Source organism: Danio rerio, chromosome 20 (assembly GCF_052040795.2).
Source record: "Danio rerio strain M-AB ecotype USA chromosome 20, GRCz13ab, whole genome shotgun sequence".
In the NCBI taxonomy this organism is placed as follows: domain Eukaryota; kingdom Metazoa; phylum Chordata; class Actinopteri; order Cypriniformes; family Danionidae; genus Danio; species Danio rerio.
In genome coordinates this window covers 6,363,034-6,386,513 of record NC_141040.1, presented here as the reverse complement: position 1 = coordinate 6,386,513, position 23,480 = coordinate 6,363,034, and the positions used below count along the sequence as shown (strand labels likewise).

The 23,480-nt window shown below is 38.5% G+C and overlaps 2 protein-coding genes across 3 annotated transcripts in view; both read left to right on the top strand.

Moving 5' to 3' along the window:
• The window catches only part of opn7a (opsin 7, group member a), a 66,870-nt gene extending 51,850 nt beyond the window's left edge, over positions 1 to 15,020 (top strand). The window contains exons 5-7 of one of the 2 annotated variants that reach the window (XM_087297802.1): positions 2,457 to 2,791; positions 9,407 to 12,333; positions 12,372 to 15,020. In XM_087297802.1, coding sequence (XP_087153928.1) covers positions 2,457 to 2,791; positions 9,407 to 10,063 — 992 coding nt within the window. In that variant the 3' untranslated portion in view covers positions 10,064 to 12,333; positions 12,372 to 15,020. 2 annotated transcript variants of the gene reach the window in all.
• The window catches only part of dsc2l (desmocollin 2 like), a 1,349,056-nt gene that overhangs the window by 1,083,714 nt on the left and 241,862 nt on the right, over positions 1 to 23,480 (top strand). The window lies entirely within an intron of this gene.

The window sequence follows — 23,480 nt, the reverse complement described above, 5'->3', positions numbered from 1 at the left end:
CTCAATGCTAGACCCAAACTAGAAAAAACAATGAAACGCAGAAACTGTCACCTGATTTGTTCCTGAATGAAACTGTGTTTTGGTTTTGAATAGATTGATAAAAAGATTGATTCAGGCTGCGTCCGAAATAGCCTACTACTCAGTAGGTACTGCATTTGAATTTAAATGTACTAGTAGGGCATTAGAAAAGTAGGGGTGTCAAACTCATTTTAGCTCAGGGGCCACATGGACGAAAATCTGTTCCCAAGCGGGCCGGACTAATATAATCATGGTGTATATAACTTAAAAACAACAACATCAGATTGTTTTATTTGTTTTAATATGATCAACATTAAACATAAAGCTTGAATGTGAGGACAACATCTCACAGAAATGTGTAACTTTTGGATTTAGTGGCTAATTCATATGGATTCATACAATCTCATTTGTTTAATTTAGTACGATTTTCTTGTCCACTAATGATAGTTGGGTTTAGGGGTGTGGGTGCCACGGCTCCTTTTTTATTTTGTACATTTCCATCCGACTGAACTTGTACGAATTCGCCACAAAACTGACAAAATGTGAAAGAGTTACATTTCCTTGTGAGAACAGCTCAGTGTGGTATGGCAGGGCGTAGATGTGCTCTTTCTCTCTGCGAAGGCTGCAAAACTGATGGTGATTCAGGATTTTTTATCGCAGGGGTTCTCAACCTTTTTCACTTTTTGCCCACTTCTTTCTCTGATCAATTTTTGTAGGCCCACCTGAAAAATAACTTTTCTCAAAAATATTTGTATGAAATGCTCATTTAAACCTTTATTTATTATAAATATATGTATTATATATGTACAAATGTATTATATATATATATATCTATAATACACTTGTTGTGTCTTCTATTATTTTCTATTATCAGCATTTTATATAATATAATATAATATAATATAATATAATATAATATAATATAATATAATATACACTAATTATATAATATATATTTATATTAAAACTATATATATATATATATATATATATATATATAATTATTTATTTACATTTATTTTATTTTTTTTATTTTATTTAAAAAAAATTTTCATGCAAAAGAGCAGCCTCTGCTTTAAGCTGAACTGACTGAATATCTGTTAAATATGTACTATTCAAAAATATACAAACGATTGTAAAATACAGTAAACACCCTAGGCCTAAATCTGTTGAAACGCTGATGGCGGTTGAGTTTGCAGCTAAATATTATTGGGAGATCGCTGACAGTTACAGTGAACAGCTCCGCCAAAGTGCGTCTGAAGCTCGCTTGCAAGTTTATTTTCCAGTCTATGACAAAAACACAACTGATCTTCGCTAGATCCTGTATGGGCGCGCGTCTGTTATAAAACACTCGCAGGACATTAATTTGGACGACTATGCAGATATATTAAATAGTTCACACAAAAATACACAAAGAGAGACTTTCACTTTCACCACGCATAGTTTGTGAATGAACAGACTTGCGTGTTGCCTACTAATTGCAGAAGCAGTCATGAGGGTGTATTTGTGCCAAGCTTGAAGTAATTAATCACAGAACTGGAGAAAGTGAATTACTTTGATCATTTTAATATAGCATATTAATAATGAAATCCAAAAATTGTCGTATTACCCACCTGTAGGATCGCTGAGGCCCACTAGTGGGCCACGGCTCACCGGTTGAGAAATCCTGCTTTATCGGAAGAAATGAACTGTTTGAAGTTGCGCCATCCAGTGGACACAATTGGAACAGCAGCTTCTTTTATTGAAAAATTGCAGGTCATTTTTATACTTAACAGAGTGATCTCGCGGGCCGGATTAAACCTGTTTGCGGGCCTAATCCGGCCCGCGGGCCATACGTTTGACACCCCTGTTCTTTACCGTATAAATGTAAGCAGTATGAATGGAACTGGCACGCACAACATCTGCCCTTTCGCCATGATCACGTGACCTACCCTTTTCGTTTACGTTGCTTTACTCCCATTCATGAATTCTCCCATGTGGGCATCATGGTATAGCGCAGCATGCATCAGATGCACACTTTAGAACAGTGATGGGCAAACTCGGTCCTGGAGGGCCGGAGTCCTGCATAGTTTAGCTCCAACGCTAATCAAACAAACCTGAACATGCTAATCAGTGTCTTCAGGATCACTAGAAATATATAAGCAGGTGTGTTTGATTAGAGTTGGAGCTAAACTGTGCAGGACACCGGCCATCCAGGACCCAGTTTGCCCACAGCTGCTTTAGAATCTCGCCGGAAGTAGTAGGTTATCCGAGTACTTAATGTATGCTGTTTTTCAAATTCTATGAATTTAGACATACTACTCGGCTTGCATATTGTTTTTAGTTTACAATGGAAGTTTGTGATTTCGGACGCAGCTTCGGTGTCATTAGAATGACTATATTTTGTTTTATATTATTTTCGACCATGATCTTCACAGTGTTTATGTGTGTCTCCTTAGGTAATCGGTTCAGCTATGAGCATGGTCGCATGTTAATAGTGTGTGCGTGGGCCTACTCTCTTGTGTTCGCCTGTTCTCCACTTGCCCACTGGGGGCAGTACGGACCAGAACCCTACGGCACAGCCTGCTGTATTGACTGGGCCTGGTCCAATCAAAACTCAGTGGCCCGCTCGTACACCACTGTGCTCTTCATCGCCTGCTATCTGGTGCCGTGTGTCATCATCATCATCTCTTACACACGCATACTGATCACGGTTCGAGAGTCCCGCAGAGCGGTGGAGCAGCACGTCTCAGCGCAGACACGCATGGGCAACATCCAGACTATCATAGTGAAGGTGCAGTATTCAGTTTTCAAGGTTCTTGATTTTTTCATTCATTCATTCAATTTCCTTCGGCTAATGCCGAGTTCAGACTGCATGATTTTCAAAGTAGTCGTGTCACAGATGTTTTCACACTGCATGACTATCTGGGCTAGCGTTTCGTCGCTGCTTTGTTTACACAGGGACATTTACATTGCATGACTTTACTATAGGAAGAATCGCCGAAAACTTCATCCAAACTACGTCACATAGCCAAAAACACGTCGTATATCTTTTGTTATTAACTACATAATGAGAAAGAAGCCTTTAATGGGGTAGAAAATGTACATGTTTGCTCACCTGGGTTTAAAGGGAATTAGCCATTTCTCCTCAACGTTGATAATAAACTAATTTCTTTCTGTATGAAACGTCAAACAGACACAGGTGCTCCTGAGTCCTGTCAAACCTCCACTAGTTTTTCCTCCATTTCGTGGGTCCAAATAAACAGAAAAAGAGCGCTTTTAACTTCTCCCCCAGCCTCCCGCTGGCCTGCAGCAGGTATACACACACGCACACACAAGTGAAAGCTGCTCTCTCATTGGCTGTAGGCGATGGCTGATGTTATTTTCAGTCAAAACTCAATTCACACGGCATGATTTGAATCGCCGACAGCTCCAGATATTTAGCACGCCAAATATCTCACAGGCATCGGCGACTCATCTGCGATTCTCTCAGATCGCGTCTTTGATAGTTCATACTGTGTGATTGTCACTCACGTGCACGAGCAGCGATTTGCCTGTGATTTCAGGCAGTTGTCGGCATTTTCTCAAAACCTGTCGGCGAGCCAAAATCGGGGCTAAAATCACGCAGTCTGAACTAGGCATTAGTCTCTGTTTCAGAGATCGCCACAGTGAAATGAACCGCTATTCTAGCATATGTCTTAAGCAGCGGATTCTCTTCCAGCCACAACCCAGTACTGGGAAACACCCATACACACTTATTTACTCACATACACTATGGACAACTTAGCCTATTCATTTCACCTCTATTGCATGTCTTGTGAAGGAAACCCACATGAGCACAGGCAGACCATGCAAACTCAACAAAGAAATGCCAACTGACCCAGACGAGACTCAAACCAGCGACCTTGCTGTGAGATGACAGTGCTAACCATTGAGCCATCTTGCTGCTCATTCTTGATTTTTTTTTTTACATTAAAATTAGTGCTGTCAAAATTAATGCGTTAACGTATGCGATCAATTTTAAATATTTAACGCATTAAAAAAAATACGCAATTAACGCATTTTTTTTATTTCCTGTTGTGGTCGACATGTTCAACATGCAAAGAAATATGGATAAGACCAAGAAAGCACTATTTGAAGGCAAGTTTCAGTATAAAACATTGTCGCATCACCAGGCTATCCAGCGTTTCCTTTAGAGATTCATGCATTTTCGAGTGTTTTATTTTTAACTTTCCGCATGGCAAACGGAAAGAAAAACCTCCGCATTTCGTGACTCGGTGGTCCTTTAAGGTAATCAAAAATCACTGCTTACATGGTAGACTCTTAATAAGAGTATTGTCTTAATCATATTAAAATCAGAGTATTGGTGTCCATGTAATGGTAAATGTCATATAACTTATGTATAACTGAATCATATAATTGCCTATAGCTGAAATGATGAAAATTGCTCATTTTATTTTTATAAAACATTTGTCAAAACGTATTGATATTTTTTTGAGTAAAAGCAATACTGACATTTAAGAATCCATATTTATTTAATTCATTCATTCTTTTGACTTGTTTATTAGTGCATATGCTATAATATAAATTATACAACAGTACCTTGGACAGTTACAGTGCTGCTTCGTAAAGCTTTCAAGCAAAGTCTTTTGGACGGCCGACATTACAACACGAACACGCCGTCCTTCAGGTGGTCTCACCGGTATTAACAAGCTGTCCTGGCTTTGAATTAAAAAGTGCAATTATTTCCTCGTTGTTAAAAGAGTCTGCAAGTTCGTGTTTCATGGATATAGTGATGTTGTTGTGGAATTTGAACATCGACGATGCAAAGCGTGACTTTATTCGCTTTATTCGATGCGCAGCAGGAAAAAAAAGTCAGCAGCGCAAGTCGCTGGCATGTCTCTCCCGAATCAGAGCGAGTTTTGTGCTGTGAAATACAGCGCTGCGTGCATTAAACTCACTTTCAGGCAGACGAAGTAGGTTTGTATTCAAGTCAATAAAATAATAACTTTAATGAATAAAATATCTTCGTAAGAATGTGATGAGTTAGCCTATTCACTTCTCTGCCAGAGACTGCTATATGGTTTTAAAATCCTTTTCAAACTGTATCGTTTAGACCTGGATCATTATTTTATATTAAATGTACTGTAGTTTATTGAAGATGTCTGATGACTAGCGCGCTTCTGCTGAGCCAGCTGTGGTAGCTTAGCAACCGAGTCGCGACGTCAACACACAGAATCTGTCAGCACAGTTCAGCACGGTTGTCTAACCGTGCCGAGAATTCCGGGCCGAGAACGGTTTGTAATCGTGCCGCGCCGTTCCAGGCTCAGTGGAGAAACAACCGTAACCGTACCGAAGTGTTCTTAGAACGATTTGGCACGATAGTGGAAAAGCAGCTAAGGTAAACAAACATTCTAATAAACAATTATATTTTGAATTTAAATAGTTTTTGACTTGCGTTTACATTAATTTTACATTTGAATAGCCAAAATTACAAGTTTCAGTCTTTTAAATGCAATTATTTGCGATTTAATTTTCAAAAAAGTGTGATTAATTAGTTAATTTTTTTAATTGATTGAAAGCACTAATTAAAATATATTTTAAATTAATAATAAAAATTAAACTGCATATTCAAACAAGGACTCTAAATAAATGAAAATAAATTACAGCTGTGTTTTTTGGAATAATTCTGCTAAAAAAATTTGGTAAAAATGTAAACATTTACTTAAATTTGCAGTATAATATTATTATATCTTATTTTAAATATTCATAATAAAGATGGTACCTTGAATCATTCACTCAAAACACAATTATTGTTTATAAAAAAGATATTTAAATGATAATAATTTAGACAATTGCACAAGATTTGTTCAATTAAACTGGTGATCCTCCAATGTAAACAACAGCTTGGATTGTACATTGTACTAATGAACATGTTGTTATGACAATTTATCCTGCCGATACCACAGAAAAGAAACCTGGAAGCGGCTAATAGAGTATGACTTAGTAAGCAGGAAAGCTAAATATTTTGACAATCTGAATTTAATAGGTGGTAAAGGATATATATGAGCAGTATTAATTATGATGTATAATATTTCACTTACATTGGTTCAGTGGCAATGTTTTCTTTCTGTGCTACTAATTGTTCCGATTAATGACATGTCATGAAAACACTCTCAGAGTGTTCCATTCTTAAGGGCTCATGCCCTAATCCCTTTTAAAGCTGATGATGTTGCTGGGCAATATTGCAGAGCAAACACATTCTTGCTGTTTTTCAGTATAGGTCTATACTTATGTTATATATTTCCCTTACAGTATTTTATGGTTAAAATTCAAGCATTATATATTTAAACATTATTAATAAAATGCTCTTGTTATGAAAAACTACATTTTTTTAAATTTTCCAGAGTTCACACTTAGCTTATGATTGATAATTAAGCTTGTTTGGCATGCTGTCCCGGCAGAGAGCCCTGTGCTTATAAGATCCTCGAGCCCTGGGCTCCTTCCCGTTAACAGGGCGAGAGGGTAGTTTGAGCTCAGGTAGAGTTCGATGAACTCCCCCAACTCATTTCTGGCTAATGACAGATAAAGGGATGGTTAAAGAGCAATATATGGTGTACTGAGACTCTGAGAATTCAACTATAATGCCAATTTGATTGTTCAATTAACTTATGCCTAGTTCAGACTGCGTGATTTTAGCCCCGATTTTGGCTCGCCGACAAATGCCTGAAATCACAGGCTAATCGCTGCTCGTGCACGTTAGTGACAATCACACAGTATGAACTTTCAAAGACGCGATCTGAGAGAATCGCTGATGAATCGCCGATGCCTGCGATATATTTGGCGTGCTAAATATCTGGAGCTGTCGGCGATTCAAATCATGCCGTGTGAATTGAGTTTTGACTGAAAATAACATCAGCCATCGCCTACAGCCAATGAGAGAGCAGCTTTCACTTGTGTGTGCGTGTGTGTATACCTGCTGCAGGCCAGCGGGAGGCTGGGGGAGAAGTTAAAAGCGCTCTTTTTCGGTTTATTTGGACCCACGAAATGGAGGAAAAACTAGTGGAGGTTTGACAGGACTCAGGAGCAACCGTGTCTGTTTGACGTTACATACAGAAAGAAATTAGTTTATTATCAACGTTGAGGAGAAATGGCTAATTCCCTTTAAACCCAGGTGAGCAAACATGTACATGCTCTACCCCATTAAAGGCTTCTTTCTCATTATGTAGTTAATAACAAAAGATATACGACGTGTTTTTGGCTGTGAGACGTAGTTTGGATGAAGTTGTCGGCGATTCTTCCTATAGTAAAGTCATGCAATCTGAAAGCCCCTGTCGCTGATCCATCTTGCAGTGTAAACAAAGCAGCGACGAAACGCTAGCCCAGATAGTCATGCAGTGTGAAAACATCTGTGACACGACTACTTTGAAAATCGTGCAGTCTGAACTCGGCATTAGGTGTCATGTTTTTGGACTTTGGGAAGAAACCAGGGAACCTGGAGGAAACCCACGTGAGCACAGGGAAAACAAGCAAATTTTGCACAGAGATGTCGACTGGTTAAGTGGGGATTTTAAAATGTGATTTAAATCAAATTCTTGTTGTGAGGCAAAAGTGCTAATCACTGGGCCACTGTGTTGCCCAATCTAAAAAGGAGGAGGAGCAGGGGTGGGAGGGGGTTTTCTTCAAGACGAAGATACTGAGATAAGAAACTTGTTATTTATAGTGAGTTAGGAACCATCTGATTGGTGAATAATGAATTGGCTAATGCGGGACCAGCTGTGGACAAACATAAGCCAACCCAAGCTCATTCTGAAAACGTAGCCCCGTGGACGTTTCTGGAGACTGTGATTTACGTGGCCGGAGGTAAGTATGGCTGCATTGTCGTTTTTTCAAGCGAACGCTACGGGGCGGCGTGACGCCGCTCCTCTTCGCGCTTGCTGGCTTATGGCTCACCTTTTTGTGGAGGGCTTTCCCGCCGCAACCAGTTTGTCCGGTTAGCTCGTCATGTTTCGTCGGTGGAGCAGAGGCCCGGAGGGGAGCCGGCTGTGATGACGACCGCGTTCGAGTCGGGAAGAGCGGTTCTAGAATTCAGGTAAGTCATAAGATCAGTCAGTCAGTCGGACAGACGGTCGCTCGACTGCGGCCTCCGGAGGCTTTTTACGCGAGGACAGTGCAGGCGCGAACGGCGCATGTTTGCGTGAGGCGTTTGAGACACAAAAAAGCACGCACAGCGGCGTCTCACGGATTCGCAAAAGCAAAAAACTGCACAAATACGTACCTCCCGGGACGTATTTCGCGGTCTCCAGAAACATCCAAGGGGCTACGTTTCCAGAATGAGCCTGGGTTGACACAAGCATGTGTTTTCTTCACGAAATTAGTTTATAAATGCACTTCACATTTTGGTAAATCAGAATCTTTGTGCAAAATACAGTTGTTGCAATTCCAATACTACTGTTTTGACAGTATTATTGATCAGCTTCTGTGAGTTTTCAAAAAAAATTACAAATTTATAATACAAATAGTTTTACCAACCTGTTTTGAATGTTTCTGCAGCGTTCACACGAGACATGGAACGCGAATCAAGTGCGAGTGATTTATATGTCAAGTCAATACAAACGTCCTGCGTCAATACAGTCAATACAGATATCCTGCAGCACAATCCGCACGAATGACGCAAAATGCGCAAATGGCACAGTGTGAATGGCGCGGCGAGAATTGAGCGTTTTTCGCGCCACATTAACCAATCAGAAGCTTGCTCTTTTGGGGTGTGATTATGACGTATCGTCTGTTGTAGGTTTCACGGGGGAAATCCTCCAGCCGACACTGACAATAGTTCATCAAACTGGTCTCGGCTCAGTCAGAAGCACCGCTGAAAGCCCCTATCATCCAGGTACAGTTTCTGGAGGAGTTTATGAGCTCACAGAGCTGGGCGCACCTCTGAAAGAATCTAGTGGACTCAGACACAGCCCTAAACGTATCGATGCTGTTTTTCAGCCTTCATAAAGCACTAAACACTGTTATTTTCTTCATAATATCCATGTTAGCCCTTTAGCAAAGAAGCTAGTCACCGGGCAGACAGAAGTCTTGCCCATCACACGAATCTGCATCTGTTCTGAAGTGAATTTGACGAGCGAATTAAACGGATTTGACGCGTGAATTAAGCGAGTAAACTCAAATGTTCACACGGCTACTTACGCACGAATAGCGCAATTTATCCGCGTGTTTCGCGTCTGGTATGAACACAGCATCATGTGTATATGCTGAATCTGAGTATTATTTCATAGTTCAGTAAAAGCTTCCATAAGGATAAACATGACCTTCTTCAACACTATTAAACCATCCTGTAATGCTCCTTGTGAAGCTTGTGAAACTTGACACCTATTTCATGTTTTTCTCTGTTTTTCTCCAGCTGAGTGTAGCAGTATGTATAGGATTCTTCACTGCTTGGAGTCCATATGCACTGGTGTCTATGTGGGCGGCGTTTGGCCATTTTGATGACATCCCGCCCATGGCGTTCGCCGTCCCTGCAATGTTTGCCAAATCCTCCACCCTTTATAACCCTCTCATCTACCTCTTGCTGAAACCTAACTTCCGCCACCTCCTCTGCAAAGACATGCGCTCGCTGCGAGGGGTTTGCATGCACCACTGTCTGTGCCAGTGTTTTCCCCCATGGAGTTACCGGCCATCATTGGCCCTCAGTCTGCGGCCCCTGCGGCGGCGAGGTCAGTCCATTTCAGAATCAATGGGGGGGCCTGTAGGTCAGTGTCACTGCCCCTGCGAGAGGTGCAATGACCCCTTTGAGCAGTTTAAACACTACCCGCGCCGCTGTCCAGTCAAAGTGAACACTGTGCAGTTGTCTCTGCAGGACAGCACCGAACCTGAATTGGAGCCAGAGCCGGAACCTAAAATGTTGAAAGAAGGCAAACCAAAGAATCAATCAGTGGAGTGTAAAAAGTCTGTGCGGGTCATCGTGAGGGGGCGGAAATGCTCCGAAATTGACAGTCTGGAGATCACCTTGGAAACGGTGCCTGCTCCTGGTACAGCTGCCAAAAACACCAAACCGTAACACCTGAACCTATGCATGGGTTTGTATGTGTGTGTGTGCGTGTGTCTCAGTGACTTTACATATGGCTCAGTTAAGGCAAGACACTACAGGCATTGTTCTAGGGCTTTTTGTTTGTTTGTTATGTTTTGTTTCAGACTGCTTGGAAAAAAACATACAAAATGCTTATTTCCATTTTTATGCACTTTGTTGATCACAATTCATTTCGTTAAAGGCCATTTTCTTAAACTTTCTTAAATTAGGAATGCATCTCCATTTCAGTAGCACTTAGCTAAAAACATATGTTCTACCAACATTTTCCTAAAGTTCCTGTTAAATAACAGGAAATAAACAGGACCTTTTTACACCCCTAAACATGAGGCTGTAGAAAATGTTGCAAGTCTGGCTTCTTGAAACTGGTGGATATTTAATTTAATAATGTCTTGTTTGTGTGCTTAATGACATTTCAAAACTTCTAGAGCAAAAAAAAACATCAACATCTAATGCCATTTTTTGGCATCTACTGAAAATAGATGAAAATCTATTAGTTAAAGATCTTAGGCACTATTTTAATGACCTAGGCGCAAAGTCTAAAGCGCATAGTGCAACAGCATTAAGGGCATGTCCGAATCCACTGTTGCTATTTTAAGGACTAAAATAGGGTTTAAGAGTCAGTTGTGTCGCACCATGGTGCATTTGCTATTTATATGGCCGACGTTGTAAGTTAATAAACTGAATGGAAACAATTAAACGCTTCACTAGCACGAAAAAAGTTTAACCCGACCATCTGTGTGAGGATAAAGAATGAGCCTCCTTCATTCGGCCTCTTTACTTTCTCTTTACTCTTTCACTTTTATGAATAAGGAAACGGTGTTGTACGCACTCCACTGAAGACAGACATTAGCCTACATATTTAATTTTATTTGTTAAGCACAAATATTTGTTTTAAAACTATTTATAAATTCAGTACTAATTTCCAGCAAACAAATAAATGAACAATAATAATGAAGTGTGGTCAAGAAGTGTGGTTTCTGTATATTTAAACACGTCCTTTTAATGCCCCACATGGTGATGCATACATTTCCAAAACCCGAAAGGTGGAGAAATCTAAACTTGTTTTTATTAAATCAAATATGAATATCCATACAATAAATAATACTGTAATTAATAATAACATTATACAAATGCAAATTGTCATAAAAAAAATGAAAAAAAAAGTCCCCCGAGTTGAAGAAGGAATGGAGGTAGAGGTTTTTACATTTATTTAGAAAATAATATTTTTTTGTAACATTTTAATCCTTTAATTTTTTCATGTGTAAAGATATGTGTGTACTGCTGTACATCCTGTGTGTATTAAGCAATGCGTTAGTGTTGCACTGGACTTTAGAAGTACTTTCAGTTGGCCAATGGCGCAGTCTGTTTCAGTTCCTCAAAATAGCAATGCGCCAACAATGAGCCCTAACAAAGACCAGTCCACTCATGAGTCCACAAAGTGCTGCAAATAGATTTCCAATTTAAACAACGTGGTGCAAAATGTGAAAATTCGGGTTGTGCTGGTCTGAAAATATAGTTGAAACCAGAAGTTTACATACACTGTAAAAAAAGATTTACATTTTCAAAATGTCTGATGGTACATCATACTAAACGTTTACTATTTTAGGTTCATTAGATTACCTAAATTATTTACTTTTGCTAAATTCCAGAATAATGAGATAATTTTTTTGAGAATGTTTTATTAATTTCTAGACAGTCAAAAGTTTACATACATTTCCTTGGTATGTTTTAGCTTTGCTTTTAAACTGTATAACTTTGGTCAAATGTTTTGGGTGTCCTTCCACAAGCTTCTCACAATAGCTTGAAAGAATTTTGGCCCATTCCTCCTGACAGAATTGGTGTAACTGAGTCAGATTTGTAGGCTGTTTTGCTCGCACAAGCTTTTTCAACTCTGCCCCCAAATTTTCTATAGGATTGAGATCAGGGCTTTGTGATGGCCACTCCAAAATATTCACTCTGCTGTCCTTAAAGCGCATTTGAACTAATTTGGCAGTAAGCTTAGGGTCATGGTCTATTTGGAAGACCCATTTGTGGCCGAGTTTTAATTTCCTGGCTGCCGTCTTGAGATGTTGCATCAGTATTTCTACATAATGTTATTTTTTTATGATGCCATCTATGATGTAAGGTGGACCAGTGCCTCCTGCAGTAAAACAGCCCCACAACATGATGCTACTGCCCCCATACTTCACAGTTTGTATGGTGTTCCTAGGCTTGTAAGCTTTCCCCTTTGTCCTCCAAATGTAACACTGGTCATTATGGCCAAACAGTTCAATATTAGTTCCATCAGATTACAGGACATGACTTCAAAAATTTGTCTTTTTTCCCAGTGTAATTTAGCAAATTGTAATCTTGCTTTTTTGTTGATTCTGGCTTGTTGATTTCCCCATGTTGTCACACAAGGAAGCAGTGTGTTTGAGGTTTTCCTTAAATACTATTCTAGAGTTGTGCCCTCAATAATCTTAAATGTTGTCAATTAGCCAATTAGAACCTTCTAAAAACCTTGACATCATCCTCTGAGCTTTTTCAGAGGCATAATAATCTTATTGTATGGAAACTTGACTTTCAAGAAAAGTAACAATTTCTCAAAATATCTCTCTCCTTATTCTGCTATTAAGCATAACAAAAACTAATTTTATAATCCTAACTTACCCAAAAGAGAAAAAGTTTAGTCACATAAACCTCTGAGTTTTCTTTTTTACTTTTATACAGTGTATGTAAACTTCTGGTTTTAACTGTAGCAACAAATCGCATCAAACATGTCTTGCGCCTTATTGCGCAGAGTGTATGATCGGGCCCTTATTCACCTGGGGTGTCTTGCCTTAAGAAGCTGACAGCAAATGAATTTTGCGTATTGTGTGTTGATGTGTCTGTAATTGAGTGCAATGATTGTTTTTTAAAGTTATTTTTTGTAAGAAGCGGTTTCCTATGGACACAATATCAGTTTTTTATAGCTCATTAAATTTTTTAATGAAGTGTTACGCATGTTTTAGATACCTGTGCTGAGGGAACTAACACATATGCATTCTTTAAAAGTGTATTTGGTAAATGTGAAGGTGTTTGTCAGTGGAAGAAGCTTCCTTTCTAATGTCTTAGGCCTTTTCACACTTGAATTAGTTAGCCCTGGGTTATTTTAAACCACAGATTAACCGAATCCTGGATGATTTTGCCTCACACAGCTCATGAGTTACCCGGACATGCAAATCCAGCAATTGAGTAAAAGTGCAGATACAGAAACAAACAACACAGGCTCATTGTCATTATATATCCCTGTATACATTTCTGGAGAGCCGCCGACAGCACTACCAGCTGACCGCTTACTTCAGTGTGGACGACTTTTCTGGTTACTAGTTTGCCCAGTAGCTGGTCACATACAGTACCTGTACGTCAACAGACTTGAGACGCAGGGTGGAGTTGACTCCGATGACAGGGTTTGAGAATGGTTCTAGAAAGTAGGTAACACAAGAACAAAATGCAAAAAATAAAATAAACACCTAAATAGCGGGGTGAGGATGTGGTAAAATCTGAAAACGTGGTAAAAATCTGGCTGCCATGAGGGCTTTCTTTTTCTGGATTTTCGGCTGGGTTTAGAGAAGGGGGTGATCGGGTCAATCGGTGCTTTTGAAAACACTATCGGTTGGGTTTAGGGAAGGAGGTGGTTGAGGTTATCGGTCGGTTGGTCAGCTGATCAGTCAGTCAGTCAGTCGATAGCGGCCTCTGGTGGATTTACGCAAGAAGAGCAGGCGCAAGTGGCACTAACGAGAAATTTGAGACCATAAAAAGCGTACACATCGGCCTCTGGTGGATTTGTGAAAACTAAAACTGCAATAAACATTACCTTCTTAGATGTATTTCCTACTGTCCAGAAATGTATACAAGGGCAAGTATCAATAACGAGCCTGGGTTGCAACTAAACTCCTATATTTAAGCATTTCATTTATGGGGGTTTAAACAGAACCTCACTTTACACCAAATTTTGTTAATAAACAATCCTACATAGCCTAAATATGAAAACTTTGAAACTATGACATGTTGACTCACATTGACCTTATACTAAGAATCAGTGAATCATTAACTGAAGACTCTCTCTGACTGGATCATTTCAATCAATGATTCAATATCTCAAGGCTCTAATAGGGTATATGCCGAAGCATGCTAATAGGACTTTTAATTTGCCAGTAAACAGGGTTAAGCGCTTCCGGTGAACGGTATGGCAATGCAAAAATCTGCACGTTTAAGGTCAGTTTTCTTTAAAAATCAGCGATCTCCACTGGGTGAGTGATATGCGATATAAAGTGGGACTGCGTTCGAAACCGCCTACTACTTAGTAGGTACTGCAATTAAATTTAAACATAATACTCGGCCGTTAGAAAAGTACGTTCTATACTGTATGAATGTGAAAAGTATGAATGGAATTCGGACGTACTACATCCGCCATTTTTTCATGGTCATGTGACCTAGCTGCTTTAGTTGCGTCGTTTTACTTCCATTCATGATTCTCTCGCGGGGCATCGTGGGATAGCGCAGCATGCATGGGATGCGCACTCCAGAATCTCGCCGGAAGTAGTAAGTCATCCGGGTACTTCTCGCATACTGTTTTTCGAATTCTATGAATTCGGACATACTACTCGGCTCGCATACTGATTTTAGAGTACTATATAGTATGGAAGTATGCGGTTTTGAACGCAGCCTGGGTCTCAAATTGTACAAAAAGCACTGCATGAAATTACATTTTCCTCGCCATGTCTTTAAAATATGAGCATTTATTTTAACCTGAGTATATTCAATGGAGCTTCTGCGCTAGCCTGCCGATTCTGACGGGCGAGTGCGAGTAAAAGGCCTTTTGTCTCGTTTTACACTTGAACAACTAAATGAATGCCAAAGTTTATTTAACTGAATGTATTTTAAGTACATTACAACATCGATGCATAAAATGGAAAAAAAAAATCACAATAACAGGTCACCGGAAGTTTATCAGTATAGGAACTGCACTAGCTCGGCATATACCCTATTAGAATGACTGAATCAATGCACCGATAAGAAAAGGCTTGGCGTGACCAGATCATTTGGATCAGTAAACACTGGAGACTCACTCTGACCAGATCTTTTTACTCAGTATATCATTAACTGGGGCAGGGCAGTGTCGTTATTGCCTCACAGTAAGAAGGTTGCTGGTTCGAGCCACAGCTGGGTCAGTTGGCATTTCTGTGTGAAGTTTGCATGTTGGCATGGATTTGCTCCACGTGCTCCGGTTTCCACCACAAGTCCAAAAACATGTGGTACAGGTGAATTGGGTTGACTAAAATTGTCCTTAGTGTACAGTATATGTGAATGAGTGTGTATGGATGTTTCCCCGTGATGGGTTGCAGCTGGACGGCCATCCTCTGTGTAAAACATATGCTGGATAAGTTGGTGGTTCATTCCGCTGTGGCGACCCCGGATTAATAAAGGGACTAAGCTGAAAAGAAAATGAATAAATGTATAAATATCATTAATTGGACTCAGAGCGGATCATTTGGTTCAATGAACCTTTAACTAGTGATTCACTCTGACAGGATCATCAGGACCATCTCAGTGTCCCATTTCAGAGGGAAATATATCATCATATTGAAACTCTCCAGCACCTTCTAGTACATGCAGACATTAACTAATGTTCGAATTCAGCGAATCATTAACTTGAGGGTGCTCTGATTCATTTGAATCATTAACTTCAGACTCACTCTGAATTATTGAAGGAATAGTTCACCCTCAAATGAAAAGAAGATATGTCAAAGAAATCTGAAAACCTGTAACCATTGACTTCTATAGTAGGAAAAAACAAATACGAAGTCAAAGGTTACAGGTTTCCGTAATATTTCAGATATCTTCCATTGTGTTTAACAGTAGAAATAAACCCATAGAGATTTGAAACAAGTCAAGGGTGAGAAAATGGTGACAGAATTAACATTTTTGGGTGACCTATACTAAAGTTTAACTCAGGAAAGTTTCAATCCAATTTATTAAATAATTGTTTAATAATTGTCTGCCTCACTCCACTTGACCTGTCACTGTCTTCCATTACTTTCTTTTAACCTTAAAATGCTTCTGTAATGATACAAAGCAAATAAATATGATACACACCATTGTCGTTTACTAAACATTGAGATGGAACATTCTAACAACACATCATTTTAAATTATATCACAAAGCAGAGATAAAGAGGTTGAAAAGAGGTGCTAACAGCACTTCTGAATTTCAAGTATGAAACACTAGTTCAGGGATCACCAATCTCGTTCCTGGAGGTCCGGTGCCCTGCAGGGTTTAGTTCCAACTTGCCTCAACACACCTGCCTGGGTGTTTCAAGTATACCTAGTTAGTAAGACCTTGATTAGCTTGTTCAGGTGTGTTTCATTAGGGTTGGAGGTAAAATCTGCAGGACACCGGCCCTCCAGGAACAAGTTTGGTGATCCCTGCACTAGTTTATCCTACACTGAAAACCTTAATAAGTTGACTGAACAAAATTAATTGAGTAAACTTGTTGCCTCAATTTAATTGAGTAATGGAGTGCTACGTACGAAATTTGGTGAACTGAACAATTTAAGTATAGTCTATAAAACCGGCAAGTTAAATACACTTTAAAAAGCAAGTTTTGGGAGACTCCATTACTCAATTAAATTGAGTTAAGTTAATTAAATTTAGCTCAGTCAACTTATAAGGGTTTTCAGTGTACTTGTTTTTTTTTTGTTGGTTTTTTTTGTATCCATGGAAAAATGGAAATAAAAATGCTGTTCTAATGCAACTATAGGGCACTAGAGGGCGCTGGTCAGACACCTGGAATGTATAATAGGTGAGTGGGTAAATGAAGAAGAGATTCAGTTGTGGTAGAGGGAACACATGGGCTGCGTCACAAACCGTCTACTACTCAGTAGGTACTGCATTTGAATTTAAACGTACTACTCGGCCGTACGTTCTGTACGGTATGAATGTGAAAAGTATTAATGGAATTCAGACGTACTACATCCCCCATTTTGTCATGGTCATGGGACCTACCTGCGTCAGTTGCGTCGCTTTAAGTCCATTCATGAATTCGCTCGCGGGGCATCATGGGATAGCGCAGCATGCATGGGATACGCACTCCAGAATCTCGCCGGAAGTAGTAAGTCATCCGGGTACTTCTCGCATACTGTTTTTCGAATTCTATGAGTTTGGACATACTACTCGGCTTGCATACTGATTTTAGCATACTGTATAGTATGGAAGTATGCCTGTAATCGCCTACTACTCAGTAGGTACTGCATTTGAATTTAAACGTATTACCCGCACTACCATACTACTACGCATATATTTGAATTTTACAGCTAAGCCTAAATTTGTGAAAATGACCTATTTTTTTCAAGGATTAATCATGATTTTGAGCTCACTGCACTTGAAACCTTACGTTTATGCATTTTCATGGTACATAAGTTAAAATAACTCATATTTTTTAAGGTGATAGGACCAAAGTGCAAAATTTTAATATATGTTCAGACAACTTTACTTATTTGTTTAAGACAACATTAGCGTTTTCAGTGTATAAAATTGCAAGGTTTAGAATAACCCAGGGTTAAGTGCAGAGCGAAAAGCTCTATTTAAGTGACTGTGATATGCTTCAAAATGTATTATATTTTATATTACAAATACAAAACTCACAGTTTATGTTAGAGCCACGGGATGGAGGGTTTGTTGCATACACTCACGTATCTATTCCAACCAGAGCTGCTAAAGAGTTAAATGAGACTCAGTTCAGACCACTGCACATGCTTGAATTCATTTTCACTTTCTTTCTTTCTTTCTTTCTTTCTTTCTTTCTTTCTTTCTTTCTTTCTTTCTTTCTTTCTTTCTTTCATTCTTTCTTTCTTTCTCTTTCTTTCTTTCATTCTTTCTTTCTTTATTTATTTATTTATGACTCTGGGGAAGATTTGCAACCAAGGCTTATTCTGATTCTGTACCCCTATATACAGTTCTGGAGAGCGTCAAATACATCCCAGGGGCTGATGCATTCAAAATGTGAATTTTACTATTGAGGGATGTGTGCAAACCTCTCAAATGTTCATTGGGAATAAGTTTGCCTCATTCATTCACACTTGTATATATTACAGAGTTACTGTATTGCACTGTTTGCTTCAATAAGTGGAGCTCATTTGACTGAGGATCTTTATTAATCATGTGCCATATGTTTTATGTATTACGATCATTTTTAATTCATTTTCTATTTGAGTTTGTCACATTTGTCCTTGAATTATTTTATTTATTATAATATATATTTATATATATATATATATATATATATATATATATATATATATATATATATATATATATATATATATATATACACAAAAAAATATTTATTTTGTTTAATTTATTAAGCTTTTGGATCTAACATTTGAGTTAGTCAAATGTGGAAATTAGTTTTCATAACTTTAATTGTTTTATTTTTTTATGTTTTGTTTTTTGTATGAAGACAACCACTAAAATTCCATTCATTGTAAAAATTGTATAAATACCAAAAATTAAATAAATAAATCAAATCTGGCATATTTAGAGCTTTGGTCAAATATTAAAAGTCTCTATTTAAATATCACAAGGCATCCCAAAATATTTCATAATTGTTTTTAATAATCTTTATACTTTGCCAATAACCTTGTTTCAAGATTTTATATTAATTTATTCATTTTCTTTTCGGCTTATTCCCTTTATTAATCTGGGGTCGCTACAGCAAAATGAACCGCCAACTTATACAGCATATGTTTTACGCAGCAGATGCCCTTCCAGCTGCAACTCATTTCTGGGAACAACCTTACACACTTATCCACACTTATACACTGCGAACAATTTAGCCTACCCAATTCGCCTGTACCGCATGTCTTTGGATTTTGGGGAAAACCATTGCACCCGGAGGAAACCCACACGAATGCTGGGAGAACATGCAAACTCCACACGGAAACGCCATCTGACCCATCTGTAATAATATAGATAATAAATTAAATGTAAAGAAAGATGTTATGGCGGCATAGTGGCTCAGTGGTTAGCACTGTCGCCTCACAGCAAGAAGGTCACTGGTCCATTTCCTGGCTGGGCCAATTGGCATTTCTTTGTGGTGTTTGCATGTTCTCCTCATGGGTTTCCTCTGGGTGCTCTGGTTCCTCCCACAGTCCAAAGACATGCGCTATATGTGAATTGAATAAACTAAATTGGTCGTAGCGTATGTGTGTGAATGTGAGAGTGTATGGATGTTTCCCAGTACTGGGTTGCAGCTGGAAGGGCATCCGCTGTCTAAAACATATGCTGGATAAGTTGGCAGTTCATCCCATTGTGGTGACTCTTGAAGAATAAAGGGACTAAGCCGAAGGAAAATGAATGAAAGATGGTGTAATAATTTACGATTTGATATATTTACAGTTTAAGGTCAAAATACGTATTTTATTTAACTTTTACACAAATATATCTGTTATGCTGAACGACAACTGGACATTATTTATTATTACACACATATTATATACACATACATTGCCTGACAAATGTCTGGTCTTCAATTCCAGTTGTAAAGAGTAACAAATATGAACTTGACTTCTGGTTGATCATTTGGAAAAGTGGCAGAAGGTGGACTTTTCTAATGAATCATCTGTTTAACTGCATCCCAATCATCACAAATACTGCAGAAGACCTACTGGAACCCACATAGACCCAAGATTCTCATAAAATGTCAAGTCTGGTGAAGGAAAAATTATGGTTTGGGGTTACATTTAGTATAGGGGTGTGCGAAAGATCTGCCTAGTAAGGTATCAAGACATTTGTGCTGCCCATTACGTTACAAACCACAGGAGAGGGCAAATTCTTCAGCTGGATAGCGCTCCTTCTCATACTTCAGCCTCCACAACAAAGTTCCTGAAAGCAAAGAAGGTCAAGTTGCTCCGGTACTGGCCAGCCCAGTCACCAGACATAAACATTATTGAGCATGTCTAGGGTAAGATGAAGGAGGCATTGAAGATGAATCCAAAGAATCTTGATGAACTCTGGGAGTCCTGCAAGAACGCTTACTTTGTCATTCCAGATGACTTTATTAATCAGTGATTTGAGTCATTGCAGAGATGTATGGATGCCATCGTCCAAGCTCATGGGAGTCATACACAATAATAATCCTGTTTCCACTGCACCATGACTTTATATTCTACACTGGACATTATTTCTGTTAAGTGGCTAGACTTTTGTCTAAGCAGTCAGACCTTACAGTCATAATTAAATAATTAAAAATCAAGGCATGATCATATTTTATTTTGGTTAAATACGCATAATCTAGAGGCCTTTGTCTTTCATTTAAGCCACTTCTATTTATTTATTTGTTTGTTTATTTGGCAGGGACAGTGTACATTAATTAGCATTTCTGCAAATGCACCAGAATTAGCCAGAAGGCTATTTTTTATCTGTTGTCCCTGAACAACCTAAAAAACAATACAAGAATTAAACAATCAATCAAACATAGTTAAGAATTACTAAAATATACCTAGTTATGTAGATGTTAATAAAAAAAAAACAATATATATACAAATTAAACTAAAACACCAATATTTTGTAATAGAGATAAAAATAGTTGAAACACATGTCTTCTGATACCAAATGATCAACTATAAGTCAAGTTATTATTATTTGTTGTTCCTAAAACTTGGATAGGCGACAAGACTTTAGTCAGGTAGTGTATATATTTTGACATTTTATTTTCACATATGTATTTGAAACATTATGGTACACATTTTGCTTTATATATGAGCAGTATCACAAGAGTAGCAGTGTGCTATGGCTGTATATCAGCACTGGTGGGAGGCTTGTGTTGCTTAGCGCCACACCAGTGCTGATATACAGCCATAGCACACTGCTACGAGTGTGGTATTGCGTTTATACAACAGTTCGACGGCATTATCTTGTACATAAAAAAGAAAATCAAACACAGAGAGTCTAAAACCCTTTTGTATTAGGAACTACTTTCTTCCGTCATTTATTCACATCTGCTGCTGACGTCAGAACAGCAGAAACCGTTACTAATTCACCAATGTGACTTTAGAGCTAGTGTTTGAATGATTCTCTATAGCGTAATGTGAAGCGGCGCTTCTGGTGTGTGACCCCCTTAAGGTGATGACAAAACAGCAAATATTGCTCACATTTTAAGATTATAAGGCTGAACGTGACATGAAATTCCATCCGTCTACAGTGATTTCTCACCAGACTGCTGTTGTGTTTGCGATAAGGAGGAACGAGGCTGAATCCAGCTTCTTATTTGCAGCTTCTTATTGACTCAATCTTGTCCACCTTAAAAACCACGAGGCTTCCATTTTTCAGCTTTTTATTAGCGCTCAAGAGAACACACTGAGCAAGGGCTTATTATGTGATTCTGATGACATCTTGTGGATAGACAATGCCAACCATCTTTGGCCGCCGACGAGCTCTTAGAAATTGTACATATTTTAAAATAGGCACTATTCTTGCATATAAACTGCATAGTTGCAATCTAAACAACTACATTCTCGACTAAAAAAAGCCTCAAAAGTAAATTCTGTTGTGTAACAGCAGTAATATTTGTCAAACTGTAGTGTCTGCTTGTTCCTAGCGGTATGTGGGCGGAGTAATATACAAAGGGCAAAGAGGCTGTATGGATGCTGATATTACTTAAATATATCCTGGCTATCAGCCAATCAGATTCGAGATCCAGACAGAACTGTTGTATAAATGTACATATCATTTTTATCAATTTAATTTGATCCACATCTCATCTTCTACCCATATATTTATATAATTACTTAAGTGTTACTTACATATTTAATTACGTTAAACCCTTAAAGTGTGATTAATGTCTCTGAGTGATATGTACTGCATGACTGGAGGAGTATGATTTATATAAAACCCATTTTCTCGGTGCTGCTTATGAAAATGACTTCTTTCTTTTGTCTTTCTGTCTTTCTTTTTTTGGTTTTATAAAGAGTCACTTCAGTTGAAGCATTAAGACTGGTGTTGTTGTTTTTTTTTCAGATCAAAAAGGAGCATAAAATAAAAAGAAATCTTAATCTTTTAATGTCTTTGTGTTTTCCCAGTATAAAGTTAGGGAGCGGGTACACAACACTCCCACACAAATAAAGAATGCAACTAAAAGAAGTGTGAATATAATGAATACTTATCTCAATCACTTATTAACTTATTAAGTAAGACACTGAATATGAATTGATGTGTAAGGTCGGGGAGTAACACCAACAACTGAGGTAAGATCCAATATGCAGGTTTATTCACAGTCAGGCAAGCTGTGGTCAATACGGGTACAAACAGGAGTGTGAGGACAATCCAGAATCATAGTCGAATACAGGCAAGTGGTCAGAAAGGCAGGCGGCAGGCAAAGACAAAGAGGCTAACAAGGTTAACGGTCGGTACACTAGATAACAAGACTGGGAAACGTGTTGTAATGCTACTGTGACAGATAACAAGACTCGGCAAACTAAAAGGGTGAATGTGTGGCTTAAGTAGTGAGTGCAATCAGTTTCTGACAATCCTCAGGTGGTGCGAATGTAATCAGTCTAAACGAGTAAGCATGTGTGTCTTGGCGAAGTGCATGTATGAATATGTAGTCCAAAGGCAGAAGTGTAGACCATGGTTGTTGTGAGTGAGAGCCATCTAGTGGAATACGATCGCTGGTAATCGTGACATGATGAAAGTTTGTGTTTAACTTTGCTTTAGTTATGGATAATGAAACAATGATATTCGTGATTTGAACATAATTACGAGTGTTTAATCTAATCATTTATTCAGCATTCCTGCTATTTTGATGGCCTTGTCTTGCATTTTATGTTGGTGACAGACAGCATTGAGCACTGAATATTCTCTCCATAATCACTTTTATAACCATATTGTACTGACAAAACCTTTTTATTCTGAGCTAATTTCATGATTTAACCTTTTTATATTATCATTAAGGCTAACCATACACATGTAACTACTGTGTTATCACATGGCTGTGATCCTAAATTATTATCTATTTGATAGTCACAGGCATATGGGTGGATACAAATCATGCTCCGGTGAGGGTTAGCTACATCACAGGCTCATTAGATGAATTACCAACCTACGTCACATGGGTTGCAAAAAAAGACCAGCTGCAATAGTAAAGATGTCGTGTCGTGCGGTAGGATGCCAAATTCGAAGTTCGAAAACTTAACTTTTACCATACACCACACAGCTTTAATGCCAACTGCAGACATCTTTGGCTAAAAGGGAGCTGAATGAAGGGACGAGCTAATTAGAAAAGCTGGACTCTGCAGTTCTCATGTTATATGAGGTAAGTTGACGCTATGCTGAATCATACACATTACTCGCTTTTGATTGCAGCAATGAT